The sequence below is a fragment of the Rhinoderma darwinii genome, chromosome 4 (assembly GCF_050947455.1).
Source record: "Rhinoderma darwinii isolate aRhiDar2 chromosome 4, aRhiDar2.hap1, whole genome shotgun sequence".
Classification (NCBI taxonomy): Eukaryota; Metazoa; Chordata; class Amphibia; order Anura; family Rhinodermatidae; genus Rhinoderma; species Rhinoderma darwinii.
Window position 1 is genome coordinate 42,200,998 of NC_134690.1, and position 12,967 is coordinate 42,213,964.

At 42.1% G+C, this 12,967-nt stretch overlaps 1 protein-coding gene across 1 annotated transcript in view; it reads left to right on the forward strand.

Annotated features, from left to right (window-relative positions):
* Positions 1–12,967, forward strand: part of WDR35 (WD repeat domain 35) — an 83,829-nt gene that overhangs the window by 49,336 nt on the left and 21,526 nt on the right. Inside the window, exons 21-23 of the mRNA XM_075861063.1 lie at positions 279–482; positions 1,991–2,137; positions 11,639–11,771. Of these exons, the coding sequence (XP_075717178.1) occupies positions 279–482; positions 1,991–2,137; positions 11,639–11,771 (484 nt within the window). The remainder of the gene's footprint in view (positions 1–278; positions 483–1,990; positions 2,138–11,638; positions 11,772–12,967) is intronic.

Here is a 12,967-nt window from a genome sequence, read left to right on the forward strand (position 1 = left end):
AAAAAAAATTATATTTCACTATGTAGTTTTAATAATGAAAAAAAAATATGGGTGATACATTCCCTTTAAAGTGTGACTTTAATTGCGTTGCCGAAGCAACCATACTACTCCAGGAGAGTCTCGCCAGTAGAGACCCGTGAATATACATTATGCCCCTGTATCTATCAAAATTGATCAAAAGTCTAGTTCATTTGTGAGTGTTGAAGTGGGTAGCGGATTATCATATGTACTCATAATATTCCCTAAAATAAGTTATTGCCATTTTTTTCCCTCCATAGGCGACTACTTGCTGAAGCCGCCCTCCAGAAGCTAGACCTTCCGACTGCGGAGCAAGCGTTCGTCCGTTGTAAGGATTACCAGGGCATAGAATTTGTGAAACGGCTGGGCAATCTGCAGAGTGAGCCCATGAAACAAGCCGAGGTCTCAGCGTATTTTGGCAGGTTTGAAGAAGCAGAGAGGATGTATTTAGATATGGACAGGAGGTAAGAGGTTAACTGAAGTTTGTGTATTATTATATAGCCGGGGTCTTTTATCCATCACATCTTATAATATACACTCTGTGCTGTTCGGCCTCCCTGCAGCGTATATTAGGGTGTGTTTTAGAAAATTGAACACTGATTATATATTTACATCATATGGTTCATTTTCATGTCCTGTGCATCAAGTTTCATTTGCCAATCTTCCATTGGGTGCCACTTGTGTTACTAGGCATGATCAGCAAGGAGGTCAGTGGTCAGTCAATTGGGGTGTAGATTGGAAAGAGAATGTAGCAGGTGGCTTTATAGCGGTTTTCTTTACAGCTGTACATGATTGGACCCCTTCCCCATCATCTCACTGGCACACAGTTTGGGGGGCTTGGTGGTCGTTACACCTTAAAGGGGTTTTCCCATCAGAGACATTTATGACATATCCACAGTATACGTCATAAATGTCAGATAGTTGCGGGTCCCACCTCTGGGACCCGCACCTATCTCTAGAACGGGGCCCCTAAACCCTGTTCCACCGCTTTGTGTTCCGGCTGATTTCCGACCATGAAAAAGAAAACTGTGCTACGCTGTTTCCATAAATCCCATAGAACTGAATGGTAGTTACGGAAACAGCGTAGCTCGTATCCTACGCTGCTTCTGTAACTACTATTCACTACTATGTGAGCTACCCACATCTATCTGACATTAATAACGTATCCTGTGGATATGTCATAAATGTCTCTGATGGGAAAACCCTTTTAAGGTGTAAGGGTATAATGTGCACATGACCTCTTTTCAGACGTAATAAAGGTGTTTTACGCCTCGAATTACGCCTGAAAAGACGGCTCCAATACGTCGGCAAACATCTGCCCATTGCTTGCAGTAGGTCTTACGATGTTCTGTGCAGACGAGCTGTCATTTTACGTGTCGCTGTCAAAAGACGGTGCGTAAAATCACAGCCTCGTCAAAAGAAGTGCAGGACACTTCTTGGGATGTAATTGGAGCCGTTTTTTCATTGACTCCAATGGAAAACAGCTCCAATTACATCCGTAATGGATGCCGCGAAAAACGCGTGCACTTGTAAAAACGTCTGAAATTCAGGAGCTGTTGTCTCCTGAAAACAGCTCCGTAATTTCAGACGTAATTGGCGTTGTCGTGTGCACATACCCTTATGACCACCAATCCCACCAAACGGTGTGCCAGTGAGATGATGGGCAAGGGGTCCAATCATGTACAGCTGTAAAGAAAACAGCTATAAAATTGTGTAGTTAATAAAAATCTGGGATTTATTTAGGTCTTTGGGGAACATAGAAATACAGTATTTGGGGATCATATTTGTGGACTTTTACAGTTTAAAACAAAAAAAACCATAGAATATACGGGGTTGTCCGAAGACAAATAGTTAAGGACCGCTGTTATTCTGTATGGGGGCTTGGTATACAGTAGATGTATATAAGTAAATAGCTAGTACATCTGCAGCGTCCATGTGTCCGGCTAACTCCTGCCTGTAATCACTGTTACAGAGATCTTGCTATCAGTCTGCGTATAAAGCTGGGAGACTGGTTCCGGGTGTTGCAGCTGCTGAGGACTGGTTCTGGGGACTCGGATGATTCTCTGCTGGAGCAGGCGTACAATGCCATTGGTGACTACTTTGCAGACAGACAGAAATGGTATAAACGTTTACAATCGTCACTTCAATTAATTGGCTTGAGGTTAACCCCTTAACGCACCATGACGTAACTGTACGTCAAGGTGAGCAGTAAGTTCGCGCACCTTGACGTACAGTTACGTCAGTGCTTTGACAGTTAACCGCCGCGCGGCGCTACACCGCAGCGGCGGTTAACTGTGTAGGGTGTCAGCCCTGCTCTCCCCGTTGCCGATCAGTGGCCTGTCGCCGCTGATATCGGCAGTTAACCCCTTAATTGCGGCGCTCGATTTTGAACGCCACAATTAAGGTGTTTAGCGCCGATCGGCAGCCCCCATGTGAAATCACGGGAATCACGGCAATCACGGAAATCACGGCAACCGGACGCCAGACAATGGCTTCCGGGTTGCCATGTACAGAAGCCTATGAGGACCACCCCGAGGGTGGTCGTCGTAGGCTTCCTGTCAGTGTGACTGTCACGTCACAATGACAGTTGAAATGCATTACACTACGTGTGTAGTGTAATGTATTCCAGCAGCGATCAGAGCTGCAAGTCTAAGTGTCCCCTAGTGGGACAAGTGAAAAAAGTAAAAAAAAGAATAAAAATGTTTTAAAAAAAGTGTAAAAATAAAAGTTATAAGTGACATAAACAAGAACTGCTTTTTTTCCTATTATAAGTCTTATTATAGGAAAAAAAATGAATACGTAAAAAAAAAGTACACATATTTGGTATCACCGCGTTCGTAACGACCCCAACTATAAAACTATAATATTATTTTTCCCGCACGGTAAACACTGCAAAAAAAATAAACGAAAAACAATGCCAGAATCACTATTTTTTGGTCACCACCCCTCCCAAAATATACAATAAAAAGTGATCAAAAAGTCGCATGTACCCGAAAATAATACCGATAAAAACTACAACCCGTCCCGCAAAAAACAAGCCCTTACACAGCTTTTTTGACTGAAAAGTAAAAAAGTTACGGCTCTCAGAATATGGTGACACAGAAAATAAATTCTTTTCTAAATAAGTGATTTTATTGCGCAAACGCTGCAAAACATAAAAAAACTTATATACAAATGGTATCGCCGTAATCGTACCGACCCGCAGAATAAAGTATAAGGCCTCATTCACACGGCAGGGTTTCCCGTCCGGGTGCCGGCCGTTCATAAATCGGCCGGCACCCGGCTGCATTAGGAATGATAGACCCCTAATGGGGCTATTCACACGACCGATTTTTTGACGGCCGGAAAATCCGGCCGTCAAAAAATAGGACATGCTCTATCTTTGCCCGGGCACCCGGCCGCCCGGCTCCCATAGAAGTCTATGGGGCCGGGTATTACACGGCCATCACCGGAATGTGTTCCGAGTGATGGCCGGGTTTCCCGGCGCTTGCGCTCTATCTCCTCCTCCTCACAGCGCAGAGTGCATGTGAGGAGGAGGAGTTGATGCCATTCTGACGAATGGCATCGCTGCACACTGTGTTGCAGGGCCGGGGTGTACAGCAGGTGGAGGGAGCGCTGCGCTGGCTCCCTTCCCCTGCTTGTTAAAAGCACCCTGGCTCGGCGACACCTTAGATGGCGCCGCTAGTAGCAGCAGCTGCTGCGGCTGCTACTACTGCAGCGACGCCACTATAGCAGAGCAGGGAGGTATCTCCCCGCTCTGCTATGTGCTAGCCGCACTTTAGCTCCTTGAAGGAGCGGAATCCCCGTGTGTTCGGGGATTCCGCTCCTGGACAGAGCGCTTGATGTCTCTGTCCATATCTGGGCAGTGACATCAGGGGAAACTCCTGAAGCGGAATCCCCGAACACATGGGGATTCCCCTTCAGGAGCTGCCGCTGATGTCACTGTCCGGATCTGCCCGGCCCGGCACGGATGCATAACTTTATGCAAACCGGCCGGGCAGAATGGCCGATTTTACCGGCCGGCACTCGGGCTCGGACCCGACCCGGTCGTGTGAATCCCGCCTAATAGTCATTTATAGCCCAGGGTGAACGCTATAAAAAATAAATAAAATCATTGTCAGAATTGATGGTTTTTGGTCACCTGGCTTGCCGAAAAATTGAATAAAAAGTGATCAACAAAATCTCATGTACCCCAAAATGGTACCAATGAAAACTACAGCTCGTGCCGCAAAAAATATGCCCTCACACCACTCTATTGACAGAAAAATAAAAAAGTAGTGGCTCTCAGAAAGCGGGGAGGAAAAACGAAAAAGCAAAACATGAATCAGTTCGTAAAGGGTTAATTACTTTCGAATGAAAAAACTTTTATGACCACATGTGGGGTATTGCCGTACTTGGGAGAAATTGCTTTACAAATGTTGGGGTGCTTTTTCCTCCTTTATCCTTTGTGAAATTGAAAAAAATCAACATTTTAGTGGAAATAATGTTGATATTAATTTTCACGCCCTAATTCTAATAAATTCTGCAAAAGACGTGTGGGGCCTAAATGCTCACTATACCCCTAGATAGATTCCTTAAGTGTTGTAGTTTCCCAAATGGGGTTACTTTTGGGGGGTTTCCACTGTTTCGGTCTCTCAGGGGCTTTGCAAATTCGACATGGCACCCGAAAACCATTTCAGCTAAATTTGAGCTCCAAAAGCCAAATAGCGCTCCTTCCCTTCTAAGCCCCGGTGTGGGTCCAAACAGCAGTTTATTACCACATATGGGGTATTTACGTAATCAGGAGAAAATTTTTTACAAATGTTGGGGTGCTTTTTCTCCTTTATTCCTTGTAAAAATCAAAAATGGCTACCTTTTTTCAGAAAAAAAGTAGATTTTTACCTTTACAGACTAATTCCAATGAATTCAGCAAAACAACTGTGGGGTCAAAATGCTAACTTTACCCCTAGAAAAATGCCCTGAGGGGTGTAGCTTCCAAAATGGGGTCACTATTGGGGGGGGTTTCCACGGTTTTCATCCCTCCAGTGCATTGCAAACGCGACACGGCACTGAAAACTATTCCAGCAAAATCAGAAATCCAAAATCCAAATGGTGCTCCTTATCTTCTGAGGCCTGCTGTGGGTCCAAACAGCAGTTTATTACCACATATGGGGTATTGCTATAATCGGAAGAAATTGCTTTACATATTGTTCGGGTGTTTTTTCTACTTTATTCCTTGTAAAAATTTAAAATTTCTACGTTTTTTCACAAAAAAAGTAGATTTTCACCTTCACATACTAATTCAAATAAATTTAGCAAAAAAACTGTGGGTTCAAAATGCTAACTATACCCATAGATAAATTCATTGAGGGGTATAGTTTCCAAAATGGGGTCACTTTTGCGGGGTTTCCACTGTTTTGGCAGCACAAGACCTCCTCAAACCTGACATGGTACCTAAAATATATTCTAAAAAAAGGAGGCCCAAAATCCACTGGGTGCTCCTTTGCTTCTGAGGCCGGTATTTCAGTCCATTATCACACCAGCGCCACATGTGGGATATTTCTAAAAACTGCAGAATCTGGGCAATAAATATTGAGTTGCATTTCTTGGGTAAAACCTTCTGCGGTACATAAAAAATGTATTAGAAATGAATTTTTGAAGAAAAAAATGAAATTTGTAAATTTCACCTCTACTTTGCTTTAATTCCTGTGAAACGCCTAAAGGGCTAAAACACTTTGTGAATGCTGTTTTGAATACTTTGATGGGTGCAGTTTTCAAAATGGGGTGACTTCTGGGGATTTTCTAATATATAAGGCCCTCAAAGCCATTTCAGAACTGAACTGGTCCCTGAAAAAATAGCCTTTTGAAATTTTCTTAAAAATATGAGAAATTGCTGCTAAAGTTCTAAGCCTTGTAACGTCCCAGAAAAATAAAAGAATGTTCAAAAAACGATGCAAACATAAAGTAGACATATGGGAAATATAAACTAGTAGGGTATTTTGTGTGGTATTACTATCTGTTTTACAAGTAAATACATTAAAATTTAGAAAAATGCTAATTTTTGCTAATTTTCTCTAAATCTTGGCGTTTCTTACAAATAAATATTGAATTTAACGACGAACTTTTTTCAGTATCATAAAGTTCAACATGTCACGAGAAAACAATCCCAGAATCGCTTGGATGGGTAAAAGCATTTTGGAGTTATTACCACATAAAGTGACACATGTCAGATTTGCAAAAATGGGGCTGGTCCTGAAGGCCAAAACAGGCTTAGACACTAAGGGGTTAAAGAGGCTCTGTCACCAGATTTTCAAACCCCTATCTCGTATTGCAGCAGATCGGCGCTGCAATGTAGATAACAGTAACGTTTTTTTTTTTTCAAAAACGAGCATTTTTGGCCAAGTTATGAGCATTTTTATATTTATGCAAATTAGCCTTTCTTAACCCCTTCAAGACCCAGCCTGTTTTGGCCTTCAGGACCCAGCCAAATTTTTCAAATCTGACATGTGTTACTTTATGTGGTAATAACGTTGGAATGCTTTTACCTATCCGAGCGATTCTGAGATTGTTTTCTCGTGACATGTTGTACTTTATTTTAGTGAAAAAATGTTGTCGATAATTTTGGTATTTATTTCTGAAAAACACCACAATTTAGAAAAAAATTGCAAAAATTTGCATTTTTCTAAATTTAAGCGTATCTGCTTGTAAAACAGATAGTAATACCACACAAAATAGTGACTAGTTAACATCCCCCATATGTCTACTTTATGTTTGCATCGTTTTTTGAACATCCTTTTATTTTTCTAGGACGTTACAAGGCTTAGAACTTTAGCAGCAATTTCTCATATTTTCAAGAAAATTTAAAAAGGCTATTTTTTCAGGGACCAGTTCAGTTCTGAGGTGGCTTTGAGGGCCTTATATATTAGAAAATCGCCAGAAGTCACCCCATTTTGAAAACTGCACCCCTCAAGGTATTCGAATCAGCATTCACAAAGTGTTTTAACCCTTTAGGCGTTTCACAGGAATTAAAGCAAAAATTAATTTTTTTTTGCCGAAATTCATTTCTAATAAAAAAATAATTGTAACAGAAAGTTTTACCAGAGAAATGCAACTCAATATTTTATTGCCCAGATTCTGCAGTTTTTAGAAATACCCCACATGTGGCCTTAGTGTGATAATGGACTGAAGCACCGGCCTCAGAAGCAAAGGAGCACCTAGTGGATTTTGGGCCTCCTTTTTTTTTTTAGAATATATGTTAGGCACCATGTCAGATTTTAATAGGTCTTGTGGTGTCAAAACAGTGGAAACTCCCCAAAAGTGACCCCATTTTGGAAACTACACCCCTCAAGGAATTTATCTAGGTGTATAGTTAGCATTTTGACCGCACAGGTTTTTCGCTAAATTTATCAGAATTAGTCTGTAAAAATGAAAATCTACTTTTTTTCTGAAAAAGCATAGAAATGTTAAATTTTTACAAGGAATAAAGGAAAAAAGAACCACAACATTTGTAAAGCATTTTCTCCTGATTATGGCAATACCCCATATGTGGTAATAAACTGCTGATTGGACCCATGGCAGCGCTCAGAAGGGAAGTAGCGCCATTTGGATTTTGGAGCACGGATTTTGCTGGATTGTTTTTCGGTGCCATGCCGCCTTTGCAACGCCCTGGAGGGACCAAAACAGTGGAAGCCCCCCAAGTTTCCCCATTTTGGAAACACCCCTCAAGGAATTTTTCTAGGGGTATAGTGAGCATTTAGACTCCACGGGTCTTTTGCAGAATTTATTAGAATTAGGCGGAGAGAATGAATATCACAATTTTTGTCCACTAAAATGTTGCATTTTCTCATTTTCACAAGGGATAAAGGAGAAATAAACAACCAATTTTTATAAACCAATTTCTCCCGAGTACGGAAATACCCCACATGTGGTCATACATTTTTTTCATTAGAAATGAATTAACCCTTTCAGGACTGATCCATTTTTTGCTTTCTTATTTTCGTTTTTCACTACCCGCCTTCCAAGAGCCATAACTTTTTTCTTTTTCCGTCAGTAGAGTGATGTGAGGGCTTATTTCTTGCGGGAGGAATTGTAGTTTCTATTGGTACCATTTAAAGTGCCATAAAAAGTACTGGGAAACTGAAAAAAAATAGGAAAATCTAGGAATATAGGAAGAAAATCTGATTCCATTTTTTGGGGTTTTCGTTTTTACAGCTTTCGCCGTGCGGTAAAACCGAAAACTACAACGATTTTGGTGGTTTCAATTATTTAAGTCTTTTACGGTGTTCACCGTGCGAGTTAAATAATGGCATATTGTAATAGTTCGGCCTTTTACGGACGTAGCGATATCAATTCTGTTTATTTTTTTACATTACTTTTGAAGAAAAATGGGAAAAGTTTTTTTTTTTTAACTAAGCTTTTTTCTTTCTTACTACTAATAACTTTAATTCTTCTACACATTTTATTAGTCCCCTTAGGGGACTTGTACCAGCGATCATTGGATCGCGGGTACAATATGCTGCGATACTAATGTATTGCAGTATATTGTTATTTTTACAGACTCCTGTAACAGAGCGATTGCTGTTCCTGTCCGTTAGTCCCGGGTGTCAGCTGTAATACACAGCCGACACCCGCAGCGTATGGAGCGGGCTCAGCACGTGAGCCCGCTCCATACATCAACCCCCGCACCATGACGTGCTATTAAGTCATAGTGCGCAAAGGGGTTAATGCACAGCGGATGGTGTGAATATTGCAATTTTCCACTGATATGCCATTTTAGTGCATTTGTCGTGCCCAGTTTGTGCCCCTGAAGACAAATACCTCATAAAGCTTTAAGCGGGTTCTCCCGGGTATGGCGATACCATATATGTGGACGCAAATAGCTGTTTGGGCACGCTGCAGTGCTCAGAAGGGAGGGAGCGCCATTTTGCTTTTGGAGCGCAGATTTTGCTTGGTAGTTTTTGTGTTTTGGGTTTCGCTGGTATTTCAGTTTATAATGTGGGGGTATATGTAATCTGTGCGGAGAACATCAGGGCATAATAAGAGGGTATAAAAATGCGTTAAATAAATAATAATTCATAGATATGTGGCCGGTGTCGCACTGATAAATGGTGTCGGATCTTATCTGCTTTTAGAAAACACTGCACGTTTTGCATCGCCATATTCCTGGGAGCCAGAACTTCTTTATTTTTTCACCACCGGAGCTGTGTGAGGGCTTATTTGTTGCGGGACAATCTGTACTTTTCATTGGTACCATTTTGGGGTACATGCGATTTTTTTTGATCACTTTTTATTAAATTTTTTTGCAAGCCGGGTGACCAAAAACAAGCAATTCTGACAATGTTTTTTAGTTTATTTTTTGCGGCGTTCACCGTGCACTATAAATGACCATTATATTTTATTCTGCGGGTCGGTACGATTACGGCGATACCATATGTATATAGGTTTTTTTATGTTTTGCAGCGTTTGCGCAATAAAATCACTTTTTTATAAAATCATTTATTTTCTGTGTCACCATATTCTGAGAGCCGTAACTTTTTTATTTTTCATTCAAAAAAGCTGTGTAAGGGCTTGTTTTTTGCGGGACGGGTAGTAGTTTTTATCGGTATTATTTTCGGGTACATGCGACTTTTTGATCACTTTTTATTCTCTATTTTGGGAGGGGTGGTGACCAAAAAATAGCGATTCTGGTGTAGTTTTTTATAGATTTTTTTTGGGGTGTTCATCGTGCGGGAAAAATAACATTATAGCTTTATAGCTGGGGTTGTTACAAACGCGGTGATACCAGATATGTGTACTTTTTTTAACGTGTTCATTTTTTTCCTATAATGAAAGACTTATTATAGGAAAAAAATGCAGTGCTTGTTTATATCACTTATAACTTTTCTTTTTACACTTTTTTTAAAACATTTTTATTCTTTTTTTTACTTTTTTCACTTGTCCCACTAGGGGACACTTAGACTTGCAGCTTTGATCGCTGCTGGAATGCATTACACTACACACATAGTGTAATGTACACTAACTGTCATTGTGATGTGACTGTCACACTGACAGGAAGCAGAGGAGGACCGGTGGAGGCTGCTCCTCCGAGGCTTCCATACATGGCAACCCGGAGGTCATTGTCTGACCTCCGATTGCCGTGACAAGCATCGGTAGCCCCCACGATCACTTCGTGGGGGCTGCCGATGTGCTTCAAACCCCTTAAATGCGGCAACGGCAATCCGCATTTATGGGGTTAATTGCCAAAATCAGCGGCGATGGTCCGCTGACCGGCAAGGCTGGAGTGTCAGCTGTCAGGGACAGCTGACCTCCCGATTCCCGGACACTGTCCGTTAGGACAGTGTGCGCCGGGAACTACTCCGCAATAGTACGTCTGGATGCGGGAACTAACCCCTCTGCAGGACGTACTATTGCGGCGCAGCGTGGGAAGAGGTTAAGTACATCTGGGCGTGTATTGTGTGTGTACATCTGGGCGTTTTTACTTCTTTTACTAGCTGGGCGTTGTGAATAGAAGTGTATGATGCTGACGAATCCGCATCATCCACTTCTCTTCGTTACCACCCAGCTTCTGGCAGTGCACAGACACAGCGTGTTCTCCAGGGATCACGCTGTGACGTCACTTCCTGCCTCAGGTCCTGCATCGTGTGGGACAAGCGAGGACACATCGGCACCAGGCGACAGAGACTACATCGACTTACCTGCAAATGCCGATGCTGCTGCAGAATCAACTGTAGCCTCTGTAGCCTCTGGTGCCGATGTGTCCTCGCTCGTCCGACACGATGCAGGACCTGGGGCAGGAAGTGACGTCACAGCGTGATCTTTCGAGAACACGCTGTGTGTCTGTGCACTGCCAGAAGCTCGGTGGTAACGAAGAGAGGTGGATGATGCTGATTCGTCAGCATCATACACTTCCATTCACAACGCCCAGCTAGTAAAAGAAGTAAAAACGCCCAGATGTTATACACACAATACACGCCCAGTTGTACTTAACTTTAAACACGCCCAGTTGTACTTAAGAAAGCCTCATTTGCATAAATATAGAAATGGTCATAACTTGGCCAAAAATGCTCGTTTTTGAAAAATAAAAACGTTACTGTAATCTACATTGCAGCGCCGATCTGCTGCAATAGGAGATAGGGGTTTGAAAATCTGGTGACAGAGCCTCTTTAATGAATGATAATAAAAGTGGCGCTTGCAGCTTAAGCATTTATGACCTATCCATAGGATATGCCATAAATGCCTGATAAGAGCGCTCGGCTCTTTCCGTATCTCTCATAGACTTCAATGGACAGGGCCGCGCGCACGCGCAGGAGATAGCTATTGGCAGAACACTGGTCCGGCTTACTGCTGTCTCCATGATCATGCATTTTTACTGCCACAGGAAGAAAGGGATAAGTAGCTGCCAGATACCCCTGATTGCTTATCACTTGGGGGAACAACGGATTGGCATTTTGAAATCCAACATGCCTGAACCTTATTTCCCCAAACTGCAGGTATCGGGGGGCAGTCTGCTGCTCCACTACACTTTACATTATCCAATGTGTATGGCCCGCTTTACAGGCTGCTGTCTTTCTTGGATTCCCATTAATCTAGGTTATAATGGTGCCATATGTGATCTCCCTATTAACCTGTTATTTACTTGTAGGGTGAATGCAGTGCAGTACTATGTACAGGGCAGAAATCAGGAGCGCTTGGCAGAATGCTACTACATGCTGGAGGACTATGATGGACTTGAGATTCTGGCTAATTCCTTGCCTGAAAACAATAAACTGCTTCCCGTAAGTTCTCTCTGCTGTTTATGTCTTTTGGGACATATCTAGGGGTTACGGAGGTTTTAGGTATAAAGCTCTGAACCTTATTATGGAATAAAACCATTACAATAACTGTGCGTGCGTGCGTGCGTCCTGCGTCCTGCCATTGAAGTTGAAGGGATGTAATATTAATAGGATATGCCATCACTTTCTGATCGGTGGGGAGAACTAGCGTTGTGGCCCTCTCACTGTTTTTCCTGCAGTACAACACTCGTGGTCACCGGCTGTGCAGGAAACTGCAGCTCTGCTCAAGTGAATGCGGCCCGGGAGCGCTGCTGTGCAGGAAAAAACGGATCAGATAGTGATATGACATCACTTTCTGGGATATGAATAACCCTTTAACGCCTCATGCATACGACAGGTTGTGTGCCGGCCGGGTCCCGTCAGTGATCCGTGGAATGATAGGACATGTCCTATCTTTCCACGGATCGGAGAATTGGGTCAGTTTTCACGGACCCAATCCACCCGCTAAAGTGAATGGGTCCGTGAAAACTATCAGGTGCCACTCGGATGCCGTGAAAAACGGCGCGAGTGGCACTCGGCCGTGTGCAACTGCACTTTAGAAGAAAACGTTATAAACATGGTGACTGAACTCCCAACTGCTGGATGACAGCACAGAAACATTACGTTTCTACAGTTAAATTCCTTTACTATGCATTCCCATAATTCAGAAAGTCTGATAATCTGGCACTTGTTTCAAGTCCAGGCGTGCGATATGATGTCAAATTTTCAAGTCCAAAAGCAGAGAGAATTATTGACAAAATATTCCAGAAAGTTATAGTAGAAAATTCTACATAACATTTTATTTTGGGCTTTGTTTTTGCATATTCTCTAAACTTCCAAGTGAAACATACACACATACATACATACATACATACACACACACATACATACATACATACATACATATACATACACACATACATACATACACACATACATACACACACACATACATACATACATACATACATATACATACACACACACACACACACACACACACACACATACACACACACACACATACATACATTCATTTTGTGATTTATAATTCAGAATATCTCATAATTCAGCAACTATCAAGTCCCATTGATGCTGATTATAGCATTTTACTGTAGTTGCCTAATAAATCTATAGCTAGCTAGATATGACATAGATTG